Here is a 14,329-nt window from a genome sequence, read left to right on the forward strand (position 1 = left end):
ACAACCTCATCACGTTCACAATGTCCTAGGCTCCAACCACCTGTCCCTCTAAGCAGAAAACAATCAACAGCAGAAACTTTCGCCATTTAATCCTTCTCATTTCTACTCTGCAACTGACCACCTCCATAACAAAATATCACCCCTGTCTTGCCCTGACCATGTCTGTCTACAACAGCTCACTTTCATCCACACTGGATTCTCTTGCTCCTCTCACTACACAAAGTATCAGGCCCCAATCATTACAACATTGGCAGACTGACGACAGCAGAAATGTTAAGAAACATAGCCGTGCACTGAAGTGATTGTGGCATAAAACCAATGCCAGTGTGCTTTCACCCAATCTAAATATGCCTTCTTAAAATACAAATCCTCCCTTCATGCTGCAAAAACAAGCATACTTTGTAATGCCCATTAATACTCTGTCCCCATCCTCTCTTCTCTACTTTTAACTTTTAACAATCTCCACCCAGTAACTCGATCACTGCTCACAAGATTGCCAAACACTTCAAAACCAAGATTGGGGGGCATCTCCACTGCACAGACATCCATCCCACTTAACATACCCTGTACAAAAACCACTCAACACTTTCCTCTTTTGACCTTGCTACTACCGCAAGAGGTAGCTAAAGTTTACTCAAAAGCTTGCCTTACCACCTGTCCCCTGCATCCCATTCCCTCACAACTACTACGGTCAACCCTCTATCCTATGCTCCCTCACTCACATCTTCAATCTTTCCCTCTCTACTGGCACCTTCCCCTTCCCTCTAAAACATGCACTGATTACCCCCATACTTAAAAAGCCCTCACTGGACCCCACCATCCTGAAGAACTTAAGACCCGTCTCCCTGCTTTTGTTTGCATCAAAACTTCAAAACTTTTAGAAAGCTTAGTCTACAATCGTCTGAGCTCCTACGGTACCTCACCGACAACCATCTCCTTGACCCCCTACAGTCCGGCTTTTGCTTACTGCACTCTCACTAATGACTTGTAAACCCAATGGCCACTACTTCATATTACTAGACCTCTCTGCAGCCTTTGATACTGTTGACCATCCCTTCCTCAAAAAATCCACTCTTGGCCTTCCAAGACTGCCTTCTCCTGGTTATCCTCCTACCCATCACCTATAACACAGTTTCCTTCTCCACTTTCTCTTTCTGTAGGGGTACCCCAAGGTTTTGTCCTCTGACCCCCCCCTTCATTTACACCTCCTCCCTTGGTCAATAAACTCACATGGCTTCCAGTGCTATCTCTATGCTGACAACACAAATCTTTCTCTCTACTCCTCACCTCACTCCTGCAGTCTCCTCTTGCATTACTAACTTATTAACTGACATATCAGCATGGATTAACCACTTCCACAAACTCAATCTTTTTAAAAACTGAGCTCATAATTTTTCCTCTGGCCCGTACCCCACCCCCCTGACTAACTTCTACATCAAGATTAATACAACCATCAGTCTTCCCCTCAGGCCAGGGTGCTAGGTGTAATTCTGGACTCTGACCTGTCCTTTCAGCCCTAAATCCAATTGCTGTCCAAATCTTGCAGACTTCACCGCTGTAACATCTCCAAAATTAGACCCCTTTTTAATCATTGAAACCACTAAGCAACTTATTCACTTCCTTGTTATATCTCACCTTGACTATTGCAACTCCCTCCTCATTGGCCTACTTCTCCGCAAGCTATCCGCTCTTTAGTCTATCATGAATGCCACTGCCAGACACATCCACCTTACCAACCCATCAGTGTTCACCTACCTTTTCTGCCAATCCCTCCACTGACATCCCATTGCCCAACAAATAAAACACAAAAACACTAACGATAACATACAAAATGATTTACAACTCTGCCCTGAGCTACAATCACCAATCTTCAGTGCTAATATAACCCAAACCGTCCTCTCCGCTTCGCCCAAGCCCTCCTTCTCACCAACTCATCTCCTCTTTCCATGCTCATCTCCAGGACTTCTCCAGTGCCACTCCCACCCTCTGGAACTCACTACCCCAATCTGCCAGTTATCTCGTAGCCTGTCCACTTTTAGGGAATCCCCAAAAATTCATCTGTTTACGGAGGCCTATCCTGCCTTCAGCTAACAACCAAATCTTCTACTTCCCTTATCAGCTCATCCTTAGATTGTAAGCTTGCAGGAGCAGGGCCCTCCTAACCCTCTTTTAATGAATTGTATTGTTGCTCTATTGTCTCTCTTTAAATCTCTGCACAAGTGCTGTGCAAACTGATGGTGCTATATAAATCCTATGTAATTCCTCACAAAAATAGTGTCAAGGACCAATGTATCTCTTTGATTAAGTAGTTTTGGAACTTGCAGTAACCTTTAGAAAAATGGAGTCCATATATACCTATATAAAACCTTTTCCAACTAATACAACCTCATCCCTTGCATTTTATTACTTTGGTTTTTGATTTTTGCTATGAATGACAAATGTTGAGGTCTTGTCACACCTCACTGCTTCATTACTGTCCGTTACCACCAAATATAAAAGTTCAAGACATTTGTAAATGTCATCACATTTTATGAAGACAAATGTACTCAAGACTCATCTGCCGATAGTCCATAACCCCACTTCTTCATCTTCACAGTTAGTTCAATGTACAAATCTAGCAACAATCACCATTTTCTGGTTCATTGCTATAGTTAGGCAAAAAAAAAAAAAAAAAAACCTGGACATTCAAATTCAAAGCCTGCAAAGTTAAATGATTTTAGTCACATATTTTAGACTGCTACAATATATTGTTAGTACTCCATGTTAAAAAAAACCTGAGTGCGTTTGCAAGATGGGAACAAAGAAATTAACTGGTGGTTAGCAAAAAGATAAAACACCTAAGATTTTAGAAAGCATTAATAGAGTAGAATAAAAGAAAATAGAAAGAAGCATTTCACAATATTAAATGTAGACACGTGAAGTTAAACTTACCTCAAACTCTGCATGCCTGTGTATTTCTTCTGCTCGCTGTCTACTCAGGATAAATTCAGCTTCATTGGCTACCCTTACCAGGTGATCTTTCATAGTTTGGCTCAGCAGTCTAGGCAAAAAACGTTTAAATTAATTAAAAACATGGTATATACTGTAGGCAATGCCCGTTTTAACAAATACCAATTCTTGTTGGGTTCAAGGTTCATTTCATACTGTGTCTTTTCTCACTTTTTCTGCCAATGCCTTAGCCAACAAACCCTATGCAGGTTGTCAACTGCTTCAATATTTTGACGACACTGCATAATTGGTACATAAACTTTTGTCTGTAAATAAAAAAAAATAGGAGTTTGAGGAAGAGTAAATTACAGTGTGCTAGCTAATGTATTGAGAGACGAGTGAAGATTTACCAGTGATATATGCAAGGATTTTAAAGGAAGGTCAAAAATATCAATTTCTTTTTTTGTTACTGTACAGAAGATAGGCTTTTTTATAACTTGACTCCTAAGCAGTACAAAGTACAGCCAAGAGTTGGTCAACACAGCAAACAATGGTACATCACAAACGCGTGAAGAGATGAACAGCAGGGTCCGAAGACTGGATAGAGGCAGTGGCAGAAAGGTGAACTCACACTGCACAAACCACATCTAAACAATGCAGAGTTGCCTCCTTGGAGTGCTTAGGAGTAGGGCACAAAGATGGTAGGACAATGTCCCAATTAGACCCCTTTCACACTGGGGCAGTGCCTTAGTTAGCGGTAAAGCACCACTAGTTTTAGCGGCACTTTCCTGCTGTTATAGCGGGGTACTTTAAACGCCCGCTAGCGGCCAAGAAAAGTGTTAATAGCACCCCGTGTTGCGGTGCTGCCAAAGCACTTTGCAGGCGATTCGGCATCGGTGACCATTCATTTCAATGCGCAGGGGCGGTGTATACAGTTTTTTTTCCCTGTCCTGCAAGCGCACCGCCACAGTGTGAAAGCATTCGGCTTTCACACTGGGGTGGCTTTAGAGGCTCTTTTCAGGCACTATTTTTAGCTTTAAAATGCCTGTAACGCCCTTCAGTGTGTCTTAAAGCCACATTAACCACTTCACATCCAGGCCAATTCTGACACTTCGCTCCTACATGTAAAAATCATAATTTAGCAGACACCCTAGAGAATGCAATGGCGGTCATTGCAAATTTTTATCTTGCACGGTATTTGCGCAGTAATTTTTCAAGCGCATCTTTTTGAAAAAAAAATTCATGCTTAAAAAACAGTAAAGTTATCCCATTTTTTTGTGTAATGTGAAAAATGAAGTTACGCCGAGTAAAGAGATATCAACATGTCACGCTTCAAAATAGCACACGCTCGTGGAATGGCGCCAAACTTCGGTACTTAAAAATCCCCATAGGCGATGCTTACATTTTTTTTTTTACTGGTTACGCGTTTTCAGTTACAGAGGAGGTCTAGGGCTAGAATTATTCCTCTCGCACTACCGATCATGGCGACACCCCACGTGTGCTTTGAACACTGTTTTCATATGTGGGTGGGACTTGCGTATGCGTTCGCATCTGCGTGCGAGCACATGGGGACAGGGGCGCTTTAAAAAAAAAAAAATGTATTTGTTAATTTTACATAATTTTTATATTTACACCGTAAAAAAAAAAATTTGGATTACTTTTATTCCTATTACAAGGAATGTAAACATCCCTTGTAATAGGAATATGACATGACAGTACCTCTTTACAGTGAGATGTGGGGTCAATAAGACCCCACATCTCAACACTAGGCTGGGAAGCCTGAAATAAAAAAAAAACTAAAATGATCACCGCTTCCCAGTCAATGCGGCGCAGTATCTTTTTTGAACGCAGAGGCCGGGCGTGACGTCACAACATCGCGCCCGGCCTCCAACGATCATAGAAATCTCTATGATCAACATCCGGGGCTGGCAGATCCTCTGTCCGACTCACCGATCGCTGTGGTGAGTCAGTAGAAGGACCGGAGGGCGGAAGGGGGGCACAGCCGCTATGATCGTTCTTCCAGTGTAGAGAATCACCGACGGAAAATGCCGATATCTGAATGTCTGTAGCCTCAGGCATCATTCAGATATAACCCCACAAAGCCAAGGACAGCATATGACGGCATGCAGATACCAAGTGGTTAAACCCCCCCCCAAAAAAAAAAAAATTATATATATATATATATATATATATATATATATATATATATATATATATATATATATAATTACAGCTTACAAATCCATAAATTAGACCTCTGCATTTGTTTTTTTGTTTGTTTTTTTCACCTGGGGAGCCACCCAGTAACCCACTTCCTATTTTAGGGTGACTTATCTACTTATGGATGAGAAACCACAATTTGAAAGTGGCATTGTTAAAGGGTGGTGTTACATGGACTAGTAGATTTAGACAGACTTTACATAACTAACAAATTAAAGACCAAATCAAGTGAACACATCTTATGATGCTAAACAGTTTTTGTTTTGTTTTTTCATTTTGTAAAGAAGCTTTTAAAGAAATGAAAGATGACCATGGTAAGCTCCCCCGAAGCGTTCAATGGTTTGTCTCAACTCCAAAGTTCTACTTTTCCTGCACTGCTTAGTCTGTTAAAGGAAGTTAAAAGAGCAAGATTTAAAAAAAAAAGGGGGGGGGGAGGTCACTAGGGGACTATGAATTTAATCATAGCATGGTTAAAGTGGAGTTCCACCCAGAAATGGAACTTCTGACGATTGGATTCCTCCCCTCCTCCCGTGGCACATTTTGTCAAATCCAGGTATCTGCTCCCACTTCCAAAATGTCCAGCTCCTCTCCCCCCGCTGTCTTCTGGGAGACACACAGGTCCCAGAAAACACCAGGAACCATTCAGACCCCTTTCCCTTAGTAAGGATGTCGGTGCCTATACCCGGAGCCGAGGAACGGATCGGCTTCGGGTGAAGACATCGCAGGCTCCCTGGACAGGCAAGTGTCCTTATATTAAAAGTCAGTAGCTGCAGTATTTGTAGCTGCTAAGTTTTTTTTTTTTTCCCCAGGTGGAACTCCGCTTTAACGCTAATGTGACTGCTTAATGTCAGTTTTAATTTTGCCCTTAAAGCCACTTTAGGGTGGAAAAAAAACACCTTATGCAGGAAGGAGGTGTGAGACCCTAAAACCACATTATCGTTATGAAGATCAATGAAGGGTTTGATAAAGGATAAGGCTGCCAAGCTCTGAAATCCACCCTGCAAGTAGTGTCAGCCAAGGGAATACCTCAAACGGGCTCAAATGGAGGCTTCTATAGAGCCAACAATACACAAACGGAGATCCCAGAGAAAAAAAAAAAAAAACAGTGATGGAGGAGTGATGTGAGCCACCCCTTGAACAAAGGGCATCTTTGAAATCTGATCTATGGGGAGAAAAAAAAAAGGGATAATGCAGAGTTGACGCTTCAGGGTGCTGAAGGCCAAGAGCTGCTTGTGCCCAGATTGGAGAAAGGACAAGATATATCACATGCAGTGTCACCTAGGACAAAACTTCCATGTCTCACAGCCTTCCAAGTGTGGTTACAGACCTTGCAAGTGGTCAATTTCCTAGCCTCGAGCACAACAAAACAACGATCATAAAGAACTCAATCTTTCAGGAATTGGGATTTAACAGCCAAGCCTTTAAAGACAGTCACTGTGAAGCAGGATGGTAAGCCAGTCCTTAGAACAGCAGGTCTGGTTGATCTACTTGTCCTCATAGAGCCTCTCCCAGGAGTTGAAGGGTGTCCAATTACCAAGAATGCCCTTCATGTGGATCTTGTTAAGGAGCGGAGGATCACCAGTGCATCCACTGCAATGGCCTTCGCGTCCCTGATCCTGGCCACAAACCTGTTAAGCTTGGATCATGCCTTTCAGGCCAAGCCACAATTGGTATTACTTCTCAAAGGGCCGCACAACTTTTGGTGTCATCTTGATCATGTATGCCATAAAGCCATTTAGACAGAGGTCCAACGACCCAAGTGCAGAGGAAACCTTTTACAACCTCATTATGGCCCTGTGTAGAGTGTCTGCTGGCCAGTCGTGTCCCATTTTCCTTCTGTCTGACATCCGCCATTAGGATGAAGGGATCCTCTGTAGAGTACTCGCAACCTTAGTCAGTGCAAAGATTACCAGAGTGTCCCTCGACTGAGGATATAGGATAACCTGGAGAAGGCTGATGCATAGACTAGTCACAAACTGAAGCAGAGTAGCAGCTGGAGCTGAGGCTTGGCTGTCTTCAGCAGAACAATGTACTTGAGATGGCATCCAGAGCCAACAGGAGGGCTATGTACCTCCTACAGAGGGCAGGACTATGCACATAAAATGGGCCATTACACCACTCGGAAAGTGGAGCACACAATGCCATGGCTACGACAGACAATTTACTGGTATACAGCAGACCATGCAGTGGCAAAATATACAAGTGTCTGCTTGCGGCCTAAGATGCTTGTTGACCAGGGACTACCTCTAGGAGGGAAGGAGCAAAGCCCCAGAACCACCACACCAGGGAATAGGAACATAGGAACATTTCCAGGGGAAAGACCACCAGGAGAACCACCCTACTTTGCCTGCATCAGGCTATACCCTCTCCTCCATTTAGAAGGTCTACAGGAACTAGAACTACAAGGATTAAGATCACCACTGTGCTGAACCTGTAGAGCAGGGGTGTCAAACTCAATTCCATTGTGGGCCGCATCAGCATTAAGTTTGCAGGTACTCAACCAGTACCCCCATAACCCAGCTGAACCACATTGAATAGAGGTGGGGCCAAGCTGCATTAACAGTGGGAGGATCCTAAAAGGACAATAAATACTGGATGTGTGTTATATGGGGAGTTCAGTGATGCCTTGTGTTTGACACGTGTAGAGCACTTTGCAACTAACTAGACCATGATATACTATAGTACAGAGGGTAAGCACCTTAGAGTCCAGTGTTGAAAGGCAGTGTTACAGGCCAGCTAGTTTCCATATTTAGAAATTTCTTGTAGCAGGGTCTAAGTACAGTTCTCAAAGCACTGCCAACTGATCCACAAGCCGCCTCACCAATGTTGATGCAGCCAGGTGGAGCAGGGTTTCACTATAAGAAGAATCAAGCAAAATCTTTACTCTTCCAGTCATTTTAGAAAAACAGGCCAGAAACCTGTTCCTAATAAAGTTATCACCCAAGTCCTTCACCTAAGGACACTAGCAAATGCCTGAGGATTTCTGGGAGCAAGGGGTTTATGTGAGCTTGTCCTAATAACTTTGTATGTTCTCACCTGAGATTAGCAGCATATAATCAAATGGTAAAAAATTCAACTAGCCCATGTTTTGTACTGTACAACTAAGGAAACCTATTTGTCCTCACAAGCGTTCTTGATAAAGTTCCGACAATCCTTGGGGAGTCCATGCTTACCCACTATTCACACAGTAGGTACAGGTTAGAAGCATATAGCCACCTAAAACATTGTATGTGAAGTTCTACAATTCTAATGCATCATAGTAGTTTAACATCAGTAAAATAAAAATGAGGGTTGTATCAGTCCATTAGAGAAAAAAAAAAAACACACATTTTAAAGTTCCCTGCAATTTTTGTAAACCATACTTTTGTTATCCCCTTAAATTTTCCATTCCTATAAAAAATAATCAATTTTGCACTCTGTTTTTTTACTAGTATTTAGATTTCTTGGGGATGTTAGACAAAAAGAAACCTAAAACAATTGACTTTACTAATAGTACCACTAGTTTTAAGTGCACTGTGAAAAACAATGTTGAGGGGATTTAATAAAACTGCATAGTGCAAAATCTGGCGCAGCTCTTCCTAAAAACCAATCATATTCAAGGTTTTATTGTCAAAGCTTAATTGAACAAGCTGACGTTAGAAATAGATTGGCTACCAAGCACAGCTGCACCAGATTGTGAAAGACCCGGTTTTAGTAAATCCCCCCGTGTGGGTCCAATTATCAAATCATACTTTGAAAGTTCCCAATTTTCCATCTTGAACAAAGGCTGGCAACCCACACACACTAAAATCAAAACAGATACCTCAAGCCTTGCAGAGGATATTGAATTCAGACAGCCTGTTCGATTGGCTTTTTCTTTTTTCTTTTTTGAGTTGTTTTGAGTTTTAAATAAATGTTTATTGAAACGAAAGAGTACATGGAACCAACTGCTCTCACGCAGGAGAGTCGGTTTAAAGGCACATGTTGATGAGAAGGAAACAGTATACAAATAGAACAAAATAGCGAGGGAAGATAACACCTGCATACAATACCCATGAGGTTAAAGGCTAGGGGTGCAGGGCTCATACAAACTAGGTATGCACAGGGGGTTCAACGACCGATAGGGTAATCAAGGAGAGGAAGGAGGGGGTACAGCGTAAATAGGAGGGGGGTATCCAAGTTTCTTCGGGAAGCCCGGCTCCCAGACACCCCAAATGGGTTCAAACTGTGCCTGGGACCCAAAGCCCCCCGACCCCCAGACCCTCCAAAATTATCGTGTGCATCAAACCTAACATAGGACGACCAGAGAAGAAAAATATCACTTGTACAACCTGAGGAAGGATTAACAAGTTAACTAATGGAGCCCGACTCGGTGCCCCAGCAGGGGGGACAGAGTGGGATTGGCCCTGCGGGCAAAAAGTTAGCGGTGCCATGGCAAGCAGATAGGTAGGGGAATGCACCAATGCTCAGGCTAAGTTCTGATCTTGTGCCATGTACCCACCTCCTCCCGACGAAAGGCTTCGTAGGGAGGAGTGGAGCAAGAAAGGAAAGAAAGCCAAGAGAGAAAGAAGGGGAAGAGAAGAGGAGAGGGGAGGGGATGAAAGAGGAGGAGTGGGTAGGGGAGGTACCTATGTCAAGGGGAGCTCCCGAGGGGAGAAGGGGGTCTCGCTGTAGAGCTAGTCAAGATTATGTTCAGCTCCAGGTCTAAAGGAGCACCCCAATGTAGCGAGCCCAGGGCTCCCAAACTTTTTTTTTTATTTTTTAGATTTGTCAAGGATGAGACTAGAGGTTTTTTCTTGGAACATGATCCAGGAGATTTTTTGTTTAGCTGCCGGGAAAGAGACCCTTGGGGACTTCCAGGACCGGGCAATGGTCATTTTGGCAGTTATGAGTTCGATTGGCTTTTAGAATACCTGAACAGTGGCTGTATCGGCTCTTGATTCTTCGCTGAAAGGATGGGGGGCAGAAAGTTGCCGACAGGGGCCACTTATGAAGTGAAAGTAGACCAATTCATGTCAACCATTCGGTTTTTAATTTATAGTCTACTTGCCCTCCTCTGCTTTTGTCAAAGAAAAAAAAACAATAAGCTAAGGGACACAGCGAGTAGGTTATGTATGAGTTGCAAGAAAGTATGTTTATATTACAGCTTTTACACCAATTATAATTATGTAGACATGTTCTACTGATGGCTATTTTTAAAAAGGCACAGTCTTTCATATCTATGCAAATGAAACCATCAATGTCCAAAAAGAATGCAGTCCCCCTACAAATAGGGTCAACAGAGAACACCCCACATAACAGGAAATAAACAGTACAGACCTATCCAGTGTAACTGAACACCCTTGTTACTGGTGAGGTGACCTCTGGGATCAAGGTTTATAGAAAATGCCTCTAATCAGTCACCTGATGCTAGTATGAAATAAAGGCTTATGCATTTTACTTTCAAGCCTAAAGGTTAAACTTAAGAAGGCAGGAGAGTAAAGATTACTTGATCTAGGCTTGTGCTTTAATGCCACACAAATGTGTTAGAAAAGTTGAAGAATCAACTAAACACACCAATGTCAACATTTTAAATTAAACCTTTATGACAAATATTACAGACTTTAAAAAGTGTCCAAGGTTACTGATACATATTTTACAAACATAGTACATATTTATCCACCTTTTGCTGATTTTTACTATTGTAAGCAGACTACCATTTTGGCATCTACTATACAAAGCAATCGCTTTTCTGTTTTATTTCACTTGCAGTTAGAGTATCTCACAAAAGAGTACAACCCTCAGATTTTTGTAAATATTTTATGATATCTTTTCATGTGACAACACAGCAGCAATTACACTTTGCTGCAATGTAAATTAGTGAGTGTACAGCTTGTATAAGTGTAAATCTGCTGTCCCTCAAAATAACTCACAGCTATTAATGTCTAAACCACTGGCAACAAAAGTGAATACACCCCTAAGAGAAGATGTCCAAAATTGGACCCAATTAGCCATTTTCCCTCCCCGGTGTCATGTGACTCGTTTGTGTTACAAGGTCTCAGGTGTGAATGGGGAGCAGGTGTGTTAAATTAGGTGTTATCACTCTCTCCTGCTGGTCCCTGGAAGTTCAACATGGCAAACAAATTGTTGCTCTACATAAAGATGGCCTAGGCCAAGGATATGCAATTAGGAGACCTCCAGCTGTTGCAGAACTACAAGCCTCATGAGGAACAGCAAGACTCTGCCATAAGCATGACACCCAGAGGCAGAAGTATGATGGGACTTGTAGTAGCTGGAGGTCTGCTAATTGCATATACCAAGCCACGGCTATAAGAAGATTGCCAAGACCCTAAAACTGAGCTGCAGCAGGGGGGGGGCAAGACCATACAGAGGTTTAACAGGACAGGTTCCACTCAGAACAGGCCTCACCATGGTGGAACAAAGAGGTTGAGTACACATGCTCAGCGTCATATCCAGAAGTTGTCTTTAGGAAATAGACGTTTGAGTGACGCCATCATTGCTGCAGAGGTTGAAGGGGTGGACGGTCAGCATGTCAATACTCAGACCATATGCCTGCACACTGCATCAAATTGGTCCGCGTGGGTGTTGTCCCAGAAGGAAGCCGCTTCTAAAGATTATGCACAAGAAAGCTTGCAAACAGTTTGCTGAAGACAAGCAGACTAAGGACATGGATTTCTGGAACCATGTCCTGTGGTCTGATGAGAGCAACATAAACTGGTTGGTTCAGATGTTATCAAGAGTCAATGGCGACAACCAGATGAGAAGTACAAAGACAAGTGTGTCTTGCCTACAGTCAAGCATGGTGATGGGAGTGTCATGGTCTGGGGCTGCATGAGTGCTGCCAGCACTGGGCTGCATGAGTGCTGCCAGCACTGGGGAGCTACAGTTCATTGAGGGAACCATGAATGCCAACATGTACTGTGACATACTAAAGCAGAGCATGAGCCCCTCCCTTTGGAGACTGGGCCGCAGGGCAGTATTCCAAAATGATACCGACCCCAAATACACCTCCAAGATGACCACTGCCTTCATAAAGAAGACATGGGTTAAAATTGATGGACTGGCCAAGCATGTCTCCAGACCTAAACCCTATTGAGCATCTATGGGGCATCCTCAAAAATGGAAGGTGGAGGAGCGCAAGGTCTCTAACATCCACCATCTCCGTGATGTTCTCATGGAGGCGTGGAAGAGGACTCAAGTGGCAACCTGTAACGCTCTGGTGAACTCCATGCCCAAGAGGGTTAAGGTAGTGCTGGAAAGTAATGGTGGCCACACAAAATATTGACACTTTGGGCCCAATTTGGACATTTTCACTTAGGGGTGTACTCACTTTTGTTGCCAGCGGTTTAACCATTAACGGCTGTGTGTTGAGTTATACAAGCTGTACACTTACTACTTTACATTGTAGCAAAGTGTCATTTCTTTAGTGTTGTCACATGAAAATGTGAGGGGTGTGCTCACTTTTGTGAGATACTGTATGTATAAATTGCCGAGTTTGCAAGCAAATCAAGATATTTAGCAAATGTTGCAGTTAAATAAATTGTGAAAAACTATTAAGTTTTTTGTTTTGTTTTTTTAACACTTACAATTTAACCAAAGAGTCAAAACAATTATCATTATAGACTCAGCATTGGTGGATGGAATCATCAATCATCTTTCAGACACTACTGCATCTTTGAGTAACCAAGCAGTCCTTACACAAATTATGAAATTTAGCTTTGTATTCCATCCACTAAGCCGTATCACTTTGTGTGCAGTAATTCAGCAATGATATTTTCTTTAGCTCCTATTGCTGAAAATAAAAATCCTTACTGTACGGCAAATAATGCATGCGTTATGGCTCAGTGAAGAAGGCTTTATGTTGGATACTTGTACACTCTTTTCATGATGTAAAAAGACAAATTATTATTTTTCTTTTTACGGCGTTCATGCACATGCAACGTTCTTTGTGGATTAAAGCTGGAAACCTCCAGCCCTAAAGAGTTTTAGCTTACTACACACAAGTGGGAAGACTACTCTTCACTGGACCTGAATACAAATTGACCCCTGCTTTTCCAATGTTTTTCGGCACGAAAAAAAACATCACACTTTAAAGTTAACGCAGTTTACATTTTTTTTATTTACCTTCCTTCATTAACTAGTTCAATAAAAGCAAGGCCAGCATTCTTCTGAATAGAATTTTGCCATTCCTGTAAAATAAAAGAGAGACTGGTCACATTTTCTATTCCCATTTGCAAAAGATGTGTCTTACATTTTAAGTTAATACTGAAAACAGAGTATAAACAGTGATTTGGAAAATGTTTCCTTAAGTGCCACTGTCACATTGACCACACTTCCACAATGGAATACAGGTACTTATTGACAAAATACGATTTATCCACTAAACCATTTGTAAGCAACGTTTTAGAAAAAATTGTGGTATAATCAGATACCATAATCCACGTAATAATCAGATTGCAAGGTTTGCTAAGGGGGAATCTGGGCTCTCTTTTTTCAGTCGGAAATGGCAGAACTCCATTTTTCCGAATCCCTGCCCTTTCCGTCCTGTCACTGTAAACACAGAAGCAGGTCAGGAATGCTTCAAAGCCACCAGTCTCACATCTCCTCCTGAAGACTTACCCCTGGAACTCTCATGTGAGTGATGAGAGTGCTTTGTACAGTGTATGTGTGTACTGCGAGGGTGGGCAGAGAGCTCTGTTATGTGGGGAAAAGGGTGTGTGGATAGCTCTGTGCTTGGCGTTGGTGGAGTGTTGTGCACTTTAGAAGGGGTTGGGGTAATGTTTGGTTAAACACTAGCCTGTGTTACCCATTCCAGCATCCTTTTGATATGCACTCTTGATTTCTCCACCCTGTTTGATATGTACTTTTGAGTACTGCACAATACACATGCTTCAGCCTTGTGTGAGGGATGCAAGAACCTGCATCCATTTTCTAAGAATAAAAAGGCCTGTGGGAAACACTTCTAAAACTCACATGGGTTTAAATATGTTCACCTTTTGTAACATGTTATGCCCATATTCAAGGTTTAACATGTTACAAATCCACTAGCCTGGCACCTCCTTGGCTCCCCAATATCACAGGCAGCAGGGGATCTTCTCCCCCCTCTCAGAATTTGCAGAGTTCTGTGAATTAAAACCTAAAAGATCCAACAGCCTTTTGCGGCTGTCGGCTTGTAGTTCTCAATGAAATGCCATGGCACTGT

General features: G+C 42.5%; 1 protein-coding gene across 2 annotated transcripts in view; it reads right to left on the reverse strand.

Moving 5' to 3' along the window:
• The window catches only part of LRBA (LPS responsive beige-like anchor protein), a 939,113-nt gene that overhangs the window by 568,238 nt on the left and 356,546 nt on the right, over window positions 1-14,329 (reverse strand). For both annotated transcript variants that reach the window (XM_077477021.1, XM_077477022.1), the window contains exons 34-35: window positions 13,252-13,316; window positions 2,932-3,040 (exon numbers count right to left, since the gene is read on the reverse strand). In XM_077477021.1, the coding sequence (XP_077333147.1) occupies window positions 2,932-3,040; window positions 13,252-13,316 (174 nt within the window). The remainder of the gene's footprint in view (window positions 1-2,931; window positions 3,041-13,251; window positions 13,317-14,329) is intronic.

Source organism: Lithobates pipiens, unplaced genomic scaffold, assembly GCF_037356315.1.
Source record: "Lithobates pipiens isolate NorthernLeopardFrog02 unplaced genomic scaffold, aLitPip1_a1.2 Scaffold_13, whole genome shotgun sequence".
In the NCBI taxonomy this organism is placed as follows: Eukaryota; Metazoa; Chordata; class Amphibia; order Anura; family Ranidae; genus Lithobates; species Lithobates pipiens.